The following is a 12293-nucleotide window of genomic DNA, read 5'->3' as shown; positions in this document are numbered from 1 at the left end:
TCCATCTATATGCGCTAAATAACAGTTCAAAAATCCTCCACAATGGCGCTGGTGGATGCACAGGGTATGGTATGAATGTAGCAATCGTAGATGAATTGAAGTATGCAGAGTGAAAACATTTAATGTAATTATCGACTAAAGTAGTTAATTATTGAGAATTTCAACAACTTACGTTGTACAAAATATTGTGGTAAATATAACCTTACTTCCTTGTTTATTTTTCAAGCCTACTCTAACAATATTTATATTTGGCGCTTCTTTTAAGAGTTACCTTGATGCAAATGTGGCGCCATCCTAATTTAATACATTTTGACGACACTTTTTCATATACACAGATGATCCTCCTTACCTCTACCCTCCATATTCACAACCTAAAGCCAGGCAACTATCCTACCAAGGCTGTAAATTATCGTACGTGGATCATAATTATCGTTTTATTCGTATCCACTTGGAAAATGACTAGTGATGATATACCTTTTCCTTTTCTGTACAGTAAAGAATAAAGAAAAAAAAATAATTTATATGTTCAATGACTTGAATGCATTAAAAATCAAAACAGAAAATGAACTTAAGTTTCGTTTTCAAATTAAACCTGGGCAACGTAGTAACAAATTTCCACAAGGTACTAGTGTATTCTCTATGACTGGTATCTGTCAATTGGACTATGGAGGGTAGAGGTAAGGAGAGTCATCTGTGTATATGAAAAAGTGTCGTCAAAATGTATTAAATTAGGACGGCGCCACATTTGCATCAGGGTAACTCTTAAAAGAAGCGCCAAATATAAATATTATTAGAGTAGGCTTGAAAAATAAACAAGGAAGTATCGAGATACAAGGAAGTAAGGTTATATTTTCCACAATATTTTGTACAACGTAAGTTGTTGAAATTCTCAATAATTAACTACTTTAGTCGATAATGACATTAAATTTTTTAACTCTGCATACTTCAATTCATCTACGATTGCTACATTCATACCATACCCTGTGCATATAGGGACAAGTATAAAGTAATTCGAAATCGATGCAACAGGTTATGTAGAGATAAGCAACGACGCCATATTCATTAATCCGTACTAGAAGAGGAAGACTCTGGTAGGGTATGGAAATTTCTGAAATCTCTTGGTGTTGGGAAAGCAAATAGGAATATTCCCTGCAATAATGTTAATTTAAACCAGCTTAATAAGCACTTCTCCTCTTCTTGTACAATTGATAGTACTACTAAATTAAATACAAAAAATCAAATTCTAGCTTTGCCCACCCCGAATGATCCCGCATTTATTTTTAGTCAAATTGACGTTAGTGATGTTAAGAGAAGTATTATAGAGGTTAACTCGGATGCTGTTGGTACAGACAGCATTCGTCGTAAGATGATCACACCACTCCTTGAAATACTTGCACCTATCATTACATTCCTCTTTAATAATTTTATTAATACTGGCCTTTTTCCTAGTTCTTGGAAAAATGCACAGGTAACTCCAATTCCTAAAAATCGGAATCCCGCATGCTTCTCTGATTATCGGCCTATCTCTATTCTCCCCTTTTTGTCCAAAGTCTTTGAGCGGATAGTTCATAGACAAATGACCCTGTTTCTTACTCGATGTAACCTTTTAAATCCATTTCAATCTGGTTTTCGTTCCGGTCATAGTACGACTACTGCTTTAGTTAAAATTACTGAAGATATCCGTTTCGGGATGGATAATCAATCTGTAACTGTATTAGCATTATTAGATTTCAGTAATGCTTTTAATAATGTTGATCATGATCTACTTTTAACTATTTTATGTTCTCTTAACATATCTCCTAGTGTCATTGACTGGTTTCATAGTTACTTGCACGGCCGCCGGCAGCGGATACGGATTGAAAATTCATATTCAGAATGGTGTCCAATAAATGCCGGTGTGCCCCAAGGTGGTGTGTTGTCTCCTCTCCTGTTTTCAATTTTCATTAGTTCAATTACTCAGAATTTATCCTCTCTCTACCACCTGTATGCAGACGATCTACAGATATATACCCAATCTAAGTTGCAAGATCTACCCCTAGCGGTTGAACAAGTAAATAAGGACTTAGAAGCTGTTGTACAATGGAGTAGATCTTATGGACTCAGGGTAAATCCGTCTAAAACAAAAATAATTATAATAGGCAGTCAGAATTTAATTTCACGGATAGATTGGACTACCCTACCTTCTGTTGTTTTTGATGGAGTCCAATTACAATTTAGTGACACAGTCAAGAATCTTGGGGTTGTTTTTGACAGATTTCTTTCTTGGGTTCCCCAGATTAGTGAGGTGAGCAGGAAGATGTTTGCAGCTGTAGGTTCTCTTCGGCGATTAAGTAATTTCCTTCCCATACCAACTAAAATTGCGCTAGCTCAATCTCTCCTCTTTCCAATTCTTGATTACGCTGATACTTGCTATCTTGATTTAACTATGGAGCAATTTAATAAACTCGAGCGCATTCAAAATCTTTGCATACGGTTCATATTTGGCCTTCGTAAATATGACCACATTTCAGAATTTCGCGACCAACTCGAGTGGCTTCCAATTCGCCTTCGCAGGAATATTCATATTCTTTCTCTCTTATACTGTGTTCTGTTCAATCCAGCTACTCCTCCATATCTTAAAGTACGGTTTGAGTTTCTCAGTGATTCTCACTGTCGCTCTCTCCGTTCTGAAGATAATCTTTTACTAAAAATTCCTTCCCATAGTACTTCTTTCTATTCTAAATCCTTTTCAGTTGAAGCTGTTCGGCTATGGAACTCTCTCCCCTTTCAAATTAGGCGCGCGCAGTCACTACCGATTTTTAAAAGACTCCTTAAAAAACATTTTATGCCACCCTAATTCGTCATTTTTTGTTGTTGGCTTGTACTTTGTATGATATAGTAATTGATATATATATTTATTTTTAATTTGTTAACTGCTCTTCTCTTGTGTACAACCTAACCCTTAAGTCTGTGTTTTTTTGTGTTTTCCTTTCCTTGATTGGGTTGCCTGGCAGAGATCGCTTTTTAGCGATAAGGCCGCCCATTGTACCTGTGTTTTATTGTGTTGTTTTTGTTTATAATTTAATTTTTGTTAGGTATACAATAAAGTGTATTTTCATTTCATTTCATTTCATCCACCGGCGCCATTGTGGAGGATTTTTGAACTGTTATTTAGCGCATACACTGGACACTTTTTCAACTTTTCTCCCATATAAGATGACTCTCCTTACCTCTACCCTCCATAAATTGAACGTAGTTACACGATAAGGATCTAATCCACATTAAGCTAGTTTTGAGATATTGAATTTTAAAGTTTGCATCGGAATTCTTCTATGATGCTGTGCTGTAAATTTGTTGGTTTTATTGAAATTAGAAGGAAAATTATTTGTATTTTAACTTTAAATCAAATTTACTAAGTTTAATTTCATATTTCAAATATTATTCAAGAAAATATGGGTTTGGATCTGGATTTTTGATAAATTATATTCTCAATAAAACCAGCATAAAATGATGTTTCGCAATAAGGAACCACATCATGAAATGTTAACTAAATATTGAAAAATAAATAAAACTACTAATAATTCACAAAAAAAAGTTTAATTCATATCACATCATCTCTTACACATCTTTTCTTATCAATATATAAAAAAAAATGTTATAAGTACCGATAATTATTATAAAAAATGAGATTCATTGCATAATTATTATTTTAATATGCTTATTCTTCCTGACTTACATTTTCAATATGAAAATCAGGCTGACCACTGAATCCTTCGAGGTCGTCCTCTATATTTTCATCCCCCTGTAGAGACTTGTAAAAGTCTAAACAATCTTTTGGAATTAAGTGGAACATTGACCTCAGATCATCTAGTTTAGGTTTAGCAATCTTTTTGCCCATAGGCCACAAAATGGTAAAGTCCCTTTCAGAAAAATCACAAGATTTTCCTTTCATTTTCTTTTGTATATTAAGTTCACAATACTGGTCTTCATTTATTTCACTTTTCATGAAAATAATATATTTCTCCTCTTTTTTTTAATGAAATTACTTTTGTTTGTAACCAATTAGTTATTTGCTTGTTTGTAAAATTTTTCTAAATTTTTCTCTTTCTAATATTTTGTGAGCTCAGGAAGTCCTCTTTTACCATTTTTCTAACTTCGAGCGGGTTCTTTCTTTTACAACTCCTAATAACCTGCATGTATTCGTCGGCAGTGTAAATTTATTAATTTTGGATCTCTTTTAAGATTATTTATTTTAAACTATTACCTATAAATATTGTTTCTCACTAATGATCCTGGATGGATCATTAATGGATTTTTTTAGTAGATTCATAATAAATGCCTGCCATACATGTGGATTGGTACCTAGTGTTGATGACAATGTCATGTGTTCGTATTTCACTGGGATCTTTTTGCTGAACGAAAATATCGACCTTTACGGTCTCTTTGGTATAGTTAACTCAATTTTGGTAGTTTTGTGGATTGGATCCTTATCGTGTAACTACGTCCAATTGTGTGTGTGAGGCCTTAAAGGACTTAAATCTATGGCCGTAAAATAAATTTTAAAAAAAAATTGTTAGTGTCAAATGACAAAATAAAACAAAAAAACAAGCATCGCTACAAATGTGGAAAATTGCTTGAATGTTGAAATAAAACAGAACTAAAACCAAGAATCGACAAGATTTAAAACTATTGTAATAGCTTACTGTGGGAATGTAATCATAATTTTCATTTGTTTTTACATAAAATCATAATTATTGTAAAAAGGTAAAATACCAAATTTCACTTAATTTATGTAATTTTAAAACTATCAAGTGATAACAAAATAATACATTGATTTATTTATAGGAAACTGTTTGTATATGGTTCAACATTCATCAATGCTTTTAATAAAGTAGGTTCACTGCAAAGGCCGCAGGCTTGGCACGAAAATGACACAGATGTTTTGTGATATTTTTGGATGAGACAAGTTCGATCTTATTCGCGATCAATTTAATTTGCATTACTTGTTTCAGCCTTCATCATGGAAAATCATATTCGATGCTTTGATGATATCTCTAAACAAGTTTTTAATGATGAAGGGGTACCAACAAATTCATCATTGGAACAGGTAAATCATAATTGACTTTATAATTCACTTCAAAAGTATTGTTATATTAATATCATATTCTTACCCTAACAATTTACAGAAAAGTGTAGAAAATTTAATTTTGAAAATATACAAACAATTTGAACAGAATGCCTCAATTGATCCAGACTTGCCTAGACTTTACAAGAGTGCTCATGCTAAGTTTTTAAAGAATGCCTTAATCAATTTATCACAAAGCTATACATGTTTAGATGCAAGTAGACCTTGGTTAATCTACTGGATTTTGCATGCGTTGTGGGCTTTGAAGGATATGCCTGATGCAGAAACTCTATCGCATACAGTGAGTTTCTTATCTAAATGTCAGCACAGTGAAGGAGGGTACGGTGGTGGCCCAGGGCAGTATTCACATCTGGGCACAACATATGCAGCTGTTAATGCCCTAAGTATAATTGGTACTGATGAAGCCTACAATTCAATTGATAGAAGTTCATTACAAAAATTCCTTTGGACTGTTCGTGAAGTGGATGGTTCATTTGCTCTTCATAGAGGGGGAGAACAGGATATTAGAGGTGCCTATTGTGCTGTAAGCATTGCTAAATTAACCAACACATTCACTGAGGCATTGTTTGATAAAACAGCAGAGTGGATAACAAGTTGTCAGACTTATGAAGGTGGATTTGCTGGGTGTCCAGGAATGGAAGCTCATGGAGGATATGCATACTGTGGAATTGCTGCCCTAGGATTATTAAATAGAACCAAGCTTTGTGATTTAGATGCATTATTGAGGTGGTGTGTTAATCGTCAGACATCTGTTGAAGGAGGGTTTCAAGGTCGAACTAATAAACTTGTTGATGGTTGCTACTCTTTTTGGCAAGGTGCTATTTTTCCTATCATTAGTGCAATATTAGCTCAAGGTTTGTTATTCACAGTGAATCACTTTATTAATATATGTCATAATAGACAGATTTATAAAGAAGTATATATTTTTAGATCATCCAGAAATGATAGAAACAGTACTGTTCCATCAAGGAGCCTTACAGGAATATATTATTGTTTGTTGCCAAGCTCCTGATGGAGGACTTGTTGACAAGCCTGGAAAGTAAGTGCTGTTTGTTTTTATACTACTTTCTAGTAGTTATGGTAAAAACTATCCAACATTTTAATGTTGATAAAATATCCTTGTTAGGACAAAATATCCCATCCTAACATTTTGTACAAGGATTTACTGAGTGTGGGGACAGAAATCTTAAGAGCTTATAATTTTTGTAGTATTGTAATAAATATGAACAGGTCTAAATAACTTCCATTTGTTTTTACTGAGAAAATTGTGATGTTAAATATAGAACTAGTTTGGTATCTAGATTTGTGTTGAATATTGATGGAATAACAATAGATCTGAAATGGAACATAGTAGTAATTACAAGTAAAAAACTATTTGAATTTGATTTTATATTTTATTTTCACAGGCCTAGAGATATATACCACACTTGCTACACACTAAGTGGTTTGTCAGTTGCTCAACATGGCACAGGGGCAAATGATGCTTATGTTGTTGGGACTCATCACAATGAATTAAACCGGATTCACCCTTTGCATAATATTGCTCCTCATCTTGCTTATAATGCTCTACATTATTTCATTAGGCATCCTCCACCGGTGAAGGATAAAAACTAACTTCAGTGATAGTTTTTTTATGATTCTTAAAATATAAGTAAAAAATGCTTAAACAATGTTTGGTTTATAAGACAAAAAAAAAAAGATACAGTTTCCTTAACTTTTTTGTTTGTAACAAAACTCATTGGATTACATAGTTTAATAATATGTTTCAAATAGAATCAATTTGTTTCTAAGTTCTCACTTATCTGACTAGATAAATGTTTAAAATATAATTACATTGAATACATTCTATTTAACATTATAACTTTGTGTATTAAAGATTATTCCATTATGAATTGCTTAATTTTGTTAGTAGCAATGGTAATTTATAATATTAAGAAGCAAGTATATGGGTACCACTATTTTCACTGTAGTGTATTCTTTCATAGAAATGCGATTTTGTTTTTAAACAACAGGAAGCCTTTTTATTAATTTCAATGTATATGTATGTATAATTTTTTTGCATCTACAAAATTTAAATGTTATCTCACCTTAATAGATGAATTAATTTAGACAGTACTAACACTAGGATGAATTATTGTAAATAAGGGCTAAAATGATAAGAACTTTATATTAAGTACTTTAAATTATATTGTTGCATTTCAAACAATAATTTTCAGTTTAAGTGTTTGATGCAGCCTAGTGATATATAAGGTCTAAATTAATTATTATATAATTTACAAACTCAGTAGCAGACCTGTATGTAAATACTAAAATATTAAGATGTAAATCTGAATAACCATAATCATAAAGAACTCATATATGTATTTTAAATCCTTATCATCAAAATGGCCGGTGAGATTGTTAAAAATAAATCAGAGCACCTATTTTTCACACCTATACTTAAATTGTGTGCTTATGTAAATTAAATGTATGTTTTTATAATTAGTATGGGACTGCAAAAACATGATTTTTCATAAATTAAGTAAATAATTACTGTATCTTGGTCTAAGATATGTTATTACATCAATAGTATGTTCAATCTTACCACAAACTTGTATAAAATTATTTGGTATTGCATAGCTATTTCAACCTTTCTTATGGCTAAAAATAAATAAAGCAGTTTTTACTAAGGCATAGTTTTTTTTATAAATAAAGTCTGCATTTGCTAGTTTTAATTTTAAATTACTCATTTTACAATGAATACAAGTTTATTTATATTTGAATTACTTAAGATGAATATAATCCTTATATCATCAGTTTTCTGATTCTTTAAGTTAAGAGTTAACTATAATAATAGAATGATTAGATAAATATAATAAGTAGATTATACTAGAACAAATTCTTCAGATTCAATATCAGTATCACTGTCTTGAATATTTGGAGTTACCCAATGGTGGTCTGATTCAAATATTGAGTATCTAATATTAGGCGGGTTCATTACTGTGCTACGAGATCCATTGTGTATTGTAAATATAGGGTACTCATTACATGATGACACACCTTGCGGTACAAGGAATGAACTGATTACATTTACAAAAGTTTCAAAATCACTGTGTGTTGCAAGGTAGAAACCAATGCAACATGATGGATCCATTTTAATAATGGGCATTTTTCTTGGGGAACGGCAGTGAAAGGTTTGTAAAGAAAAATTTGGTTGCCACACATCAACCACTTCTTGGCAGTAATGTGGATCTAAATGAATTAGTCTATCATCTTGATAACCAACAAAATATAAAGAATGTTTAGGTCTCCCACCAATGATTCCTATGCAGAAGTCCAAAGTCAAAAGAGAAGTAAGACAAGGCCCATAAATAGGATTAAGCTTATCAGTTCCTAATTTGACAGGTACAAGTAAAATGAGAGATTTCCATGAACCATTTGGTAATCTACAATTTGAATAGACATCTTGAACATAAATAGTCGATTCTTGAGCAACATAAACTTCTAATTTATCGAGTTCATAATTTTCTTTAGAGGCTGAAGTCATTACAGCTTTCAAACAGTGTGCAACAGATGCTGGGCCATACCAATCTCCTGGTTTCTTTCCAAGAGATTCTCCCAAGTTCACCATCTGATGTATTGAGAGAGGACTGTTCACAGATGACTTATCAGCAAACCATTTTATGACCATGCGATGCAGACAATCCTCTTGAAACTCCCTAGCATTCTGTATGGGCTTTTCTGGCGTCCATCTCCATGAGCGACCCAGGAAATGACACACTAAAGCTTGAGCTAACATCATCTGCCCACTACGCAACATGCAACCCCAACCACAGTCAGTTGTAAATGTTGAGCCAGACATCATGGGAAACTCTCTGCGATATGTCATCCAAATTTTGCTAATAAAATCAGATTTAAAGCCTTCGATACCTTCTCCGTAAATTTGCTCCATAGGATCATTAGCTGTAGCCTCTGTACCAATTTCGGTAGAGGACTCTAAAGAACCTGTAGGGCTCAACTTTCGATGATAACAGCGACCTAAAAGCCACACAGGCGACTCTTTAGAAAAATTGGTTTTTAATTTCACCGTCCATCCGAATTTCACGTTATTCCACATAGACAACAAACGTGATTCTACTTTTCCCTTGAGATCAAGGAGATCTTCTGCACTGTCACGAGTGCTATCACTCGATGTGGCGGCGTTGCTAATGCTATCGACCTTCATACTTGTTCCACCCTGCCTAACGCCACTGCTAGAAGACAGGGCAGATCCTCCAGTAACTGTGCCCCTTGTTCCGTTCATCATAGTTCACAAAAAACATTATATATTTCACAGTTCACATAGCAATTGTTTGCCTAGAAAATTAAAAAAAATATATATTGATGCATACATTCATTTTATAAGATTCGCATTTATGCGATAAAACGCGAAGCTGTTTTCTCATTTTTGTATCACTTTGAGACTCTTTAATAAACTTTTGACTTTTGCAATTTATCATTCAGATTACAGACAACACACAGATACCTACGAGACCTAAGACAATAAGATGGGTGCCAAAGATTACAAGAGTGTATTGATGGGTGCTATCTTCCACAGATAGTCCGGTCATTTTAGACATAAAAATAGTGATCAAATAAAGAAAATTCCGACAGAGCCAAATCTTTGTAGAGACCTTAGGTTTACCACAAGGAATAAAGTGTCAAAAGTCCCCATCAGTCCCATGTGAGCTTAGGGACTTATTCGGGGCCCAAGGTCAAAATTTTAGGTTTTTTGGATTTTTCTCGAAAACGGTAAGTTTTATCGAAAAAGTACCTCGGAGCAAAGTTGTAGATCTTAAAATTCTCTATAAAAATGGTTCCTATGATTTTTTCTCTAAGACCCACTATTTCCCAGATATTGCGCTTGTAAGAATCAAGTTCTACATAATATGCACACATTTCCACACCACCTGTGAGGTAGTGTACTCGGCGCATTTTTTTTAACGTGGTATCCCCGGTAGGCCTATTCCACGAACCTTTATGACGTTATTTTCAGGAACAATAATTATTTAATAGTATGAAGATTATTTATATGGGTTACTGAGTTTAACTGTCGTTCTAACTTTTTTTTATTACTTTAATCTGACTCATACTCTTCATATTCAACTTCAACAATCATGTTTTCTTCAATTTCTTCTTGTTCTTCTCCTTCCTGTTGATGAACGCTTAGAAATTGTTCAAATGAAGATGAATCAGTTGTCTCTTCATCAAAATCACATGAATCTTCCTCTCTTGTATTTAATTGAACATTTGAGCAAGAGACACCTTGGCAATTGGTACACGCTGGAGAACATAAGACACATAGTCGAGATACATATGACATACACGAAGAAACCCGGAACTCGCTGGAAACTGGTATTAAAGGTGGAAAACTTGTTCCCCGTGCATAATCATAATTATCGAATGCACTGAAGAAATATTACTTAAAATATACATATACCTTTATTCGTTTATTAGCTTTTCAAGGGAAACAAACAGTACTTTACACATAAAAGTAATGCCGTATTTTTATATCACATAATCCAATAAAGTTTTGAATATTACAAATTCCATTTTTGACAAATAAAAGATATTTAAAAAAATATATATATTTTACTAGATTCATAATACTATCCATCATCTTGATCGGAATTGAGGATTCGTTCACTTAAGCAAAGAATAGAACAGAATGTAAAAAAAAATAGATATGCGTTATATTTATACGACATTATATCGAATTTTGGTACACAGTACGTGACTGGTACTGGTAACTCGCACATAAATTAAAATTAAAGGCAAATTAAGTAACTTAGTAATAACCTACGTTAAATACCTTACAACCTTACCTTGTTAAGGACAATCACGGGATAGTATTGTTTGCTGATGATCCATTTATGTTCAAAATTAAGAGACGTGAATTAGCTTTTGACGATGTAAACAACTCTCTCGCTAAAGTAGTACAATGGCTTGAAGCTAATAATTTGGTTTTAAATGGAAATAAAACTAAAAGCATAAAATTCACATTACCAAATGTTAAACATGTAAAAACCACTATACTACTTAATAATGAGGAATTGAATCCGGTGGATACCACAGTATTTCTAGGAATAACGTTAGATGCTAAACTTCAATGGGGCCCTCATGTAAATAATTTATCGAACAGGCTTAGTTCTGCTGCCTATGCGGTAAAGAAGATACGCCACCTGACAGACATAGAAACTGCTAGGCTAGTCTATTTTAGTTACTTTCACAGCATTATGTCATATGGAATTTTACTATGGGGTAATGCTGCTGATATTGGCACTATTTTCGTGCTGCAGAAGAAGGCTGTTCGTGCGATCTATAAAATGGGTCCGAGAGAGTCATTGAGAGATAAATTTAAAGATGTTAAAATAATGACACTCTATAGCCAATACATATTTGAAAATTTAATGTATGTTCACAAAAATGTATCAAAATTTAAAAGAAAAGGTGAATGCAATAATTTGAGCATTAGAAGCAAAAATAAACTTGCAGTGCAGTACACTAGACTACACAAAATAAGCCATTAATTTAAAGGAAATTGTATACAATTTTACAATAAATTACCGGTTGATATCTTGGGGATGTCACAAAAGAAGTTCAAAGTTTGTATTAAGCGAAAGCTTATAGAAAAGTCATATTATAGTATAAAGGATTACGTAAACGATAAAAAAGCTTGGGTGTAAACAATCGCTCTAACCAGGTTGCTTCTTAAATATTTTCTAATGACAATGTGAGATGGTGATAACAAAAAGAACACTCGGCTAAGTTTGTTGTGGGCTTCTTCTTAGACCAGGGCGCGACCGGAACCTTCGTAGCTTTAGTTTTAAGTTTACAATTGTAGTTATCGCCATCACTACTCACTGCTTTGTACACATTTTGTATATAATAACTATGGAGGGTAGAGGTAAGGAGAGTCATCTGTGTGTATGAAAAAGTGTCGTCAAAATGTATTAAATTAGGATGGCGCCACATTTGCATCAGGGTAACTGTTAAAAGAAGCGCCAAATATAAATATTGTTAGAGTAGGCTTGAAAAATAAACAAGGAAGTAAGGTTATATTTACCACAATAATTGTTAATATGAAATTCAGTGCGAGATTCTTTGTATAAATTAATGTTTTAAATATAATTCTTTGTATAAATAAATG

General features: G+C 33.0%; 2 protein-coding genes across 3 annotated transcripts; one reads left to right on the top strand and one right to left on the bottom strand.

Moving 5' to 3' along the window:
* Nucleotides 1-4534: 4534 nt before the first annotated feature.
* LOC120632024 (protein farnesyltransferase subunit beta) lies at nt 4535-7798 on the top strand. Of its 2 annotated transcripts, none has more exons than XM_039901774.1 (5): nt 4535-4691; nt 4992-5086; nt 5166-5979; nt 6056-6164; nt 6532-7798. In XM_039901774.1, the coding sequence occupies exons 2-5, from the start codon at nt 5000-5002 to the stop codon at nt 6737-6739; spliced, it is 1218 nt and encodes a 405-aa protein (XP_039757708.1). In that variant the 5' UTR covers nt 4535-4691; nt 4992-4999; the 3' UTR covers nt 6740-7798. The 2 variants fall into 2 exon arrangements, with proteins under 2 accessions (XP_039757708.1, XP_039757707.1); XM_039901773.1 differs by having other exon boundaries at nt 4535-4743.
* A 27-nt stretch (nt 7799-7825) lies between these two features.
* Nucleotides 7826-9613, bottom strand: LOC120632023 (cysteine protease ATG4D). The gene has a single exon (XM_039901772.1). It carries the CDS (start codon nt 9408-9410, stop codon nt 7989-7991), a length of 1422 nt encoding a protein of 473 aa, XP_039757706.1. The 5' UTR covers nt 9411-9613; the 3' UTR covers nt 7826-7988.
* Between the last annotated feature and the right edge of the window lie 2680 nt (nt 9614-12293).

Source organism: Pararge aegeria, chromosome 19 (assembly GCF_905163445.1).
Source record: "Pararge aegeria chromosome 19, ilParAegt1.1, whole genome shotgun sequence".
In the NCBI taxonomy this organism is placed as follows: Eukaryota; Metazoa; Arthropoda; class Insecta; order Lepidoptera; family Nymphalidae; genus Pararge; species Pararge aegeria.
The sequence above is the reverse complement of the archived record's forward strand: the minus strand, read 5'-3'. Positions and strand labels throughout refer to the sequence as shown.

Coding starts and splice junctions, on each gene's coding strand:
- LOC120632024 (XM_039901774.1), top strand. CDS start 5,000: ATGGAAAATCATATTCGATGCTTTGATGATATCTCTAAACAAGTTTTT. Junction 5,087..5,165: donor CAAATTCATCATTGGAACAG/GTAAATCATAAT, acceptor AACAATTTACAG/AAAAGTGTAGAAAATTTAAT. Junction 5,980..6,055: donor TAGTGCAATATTAGCTCAAG/GTTTGTTATTCA, acceptor ATATATTTTTAG/ATCATCCAGAAATGATAGAA.
- LOC120632023 (XM_039901772.1), bottom strand. CDS start 9,410: ATGATGAACGGAACAAGGGGCACAGTTACTGGAGGATCTGCCCTGTCT.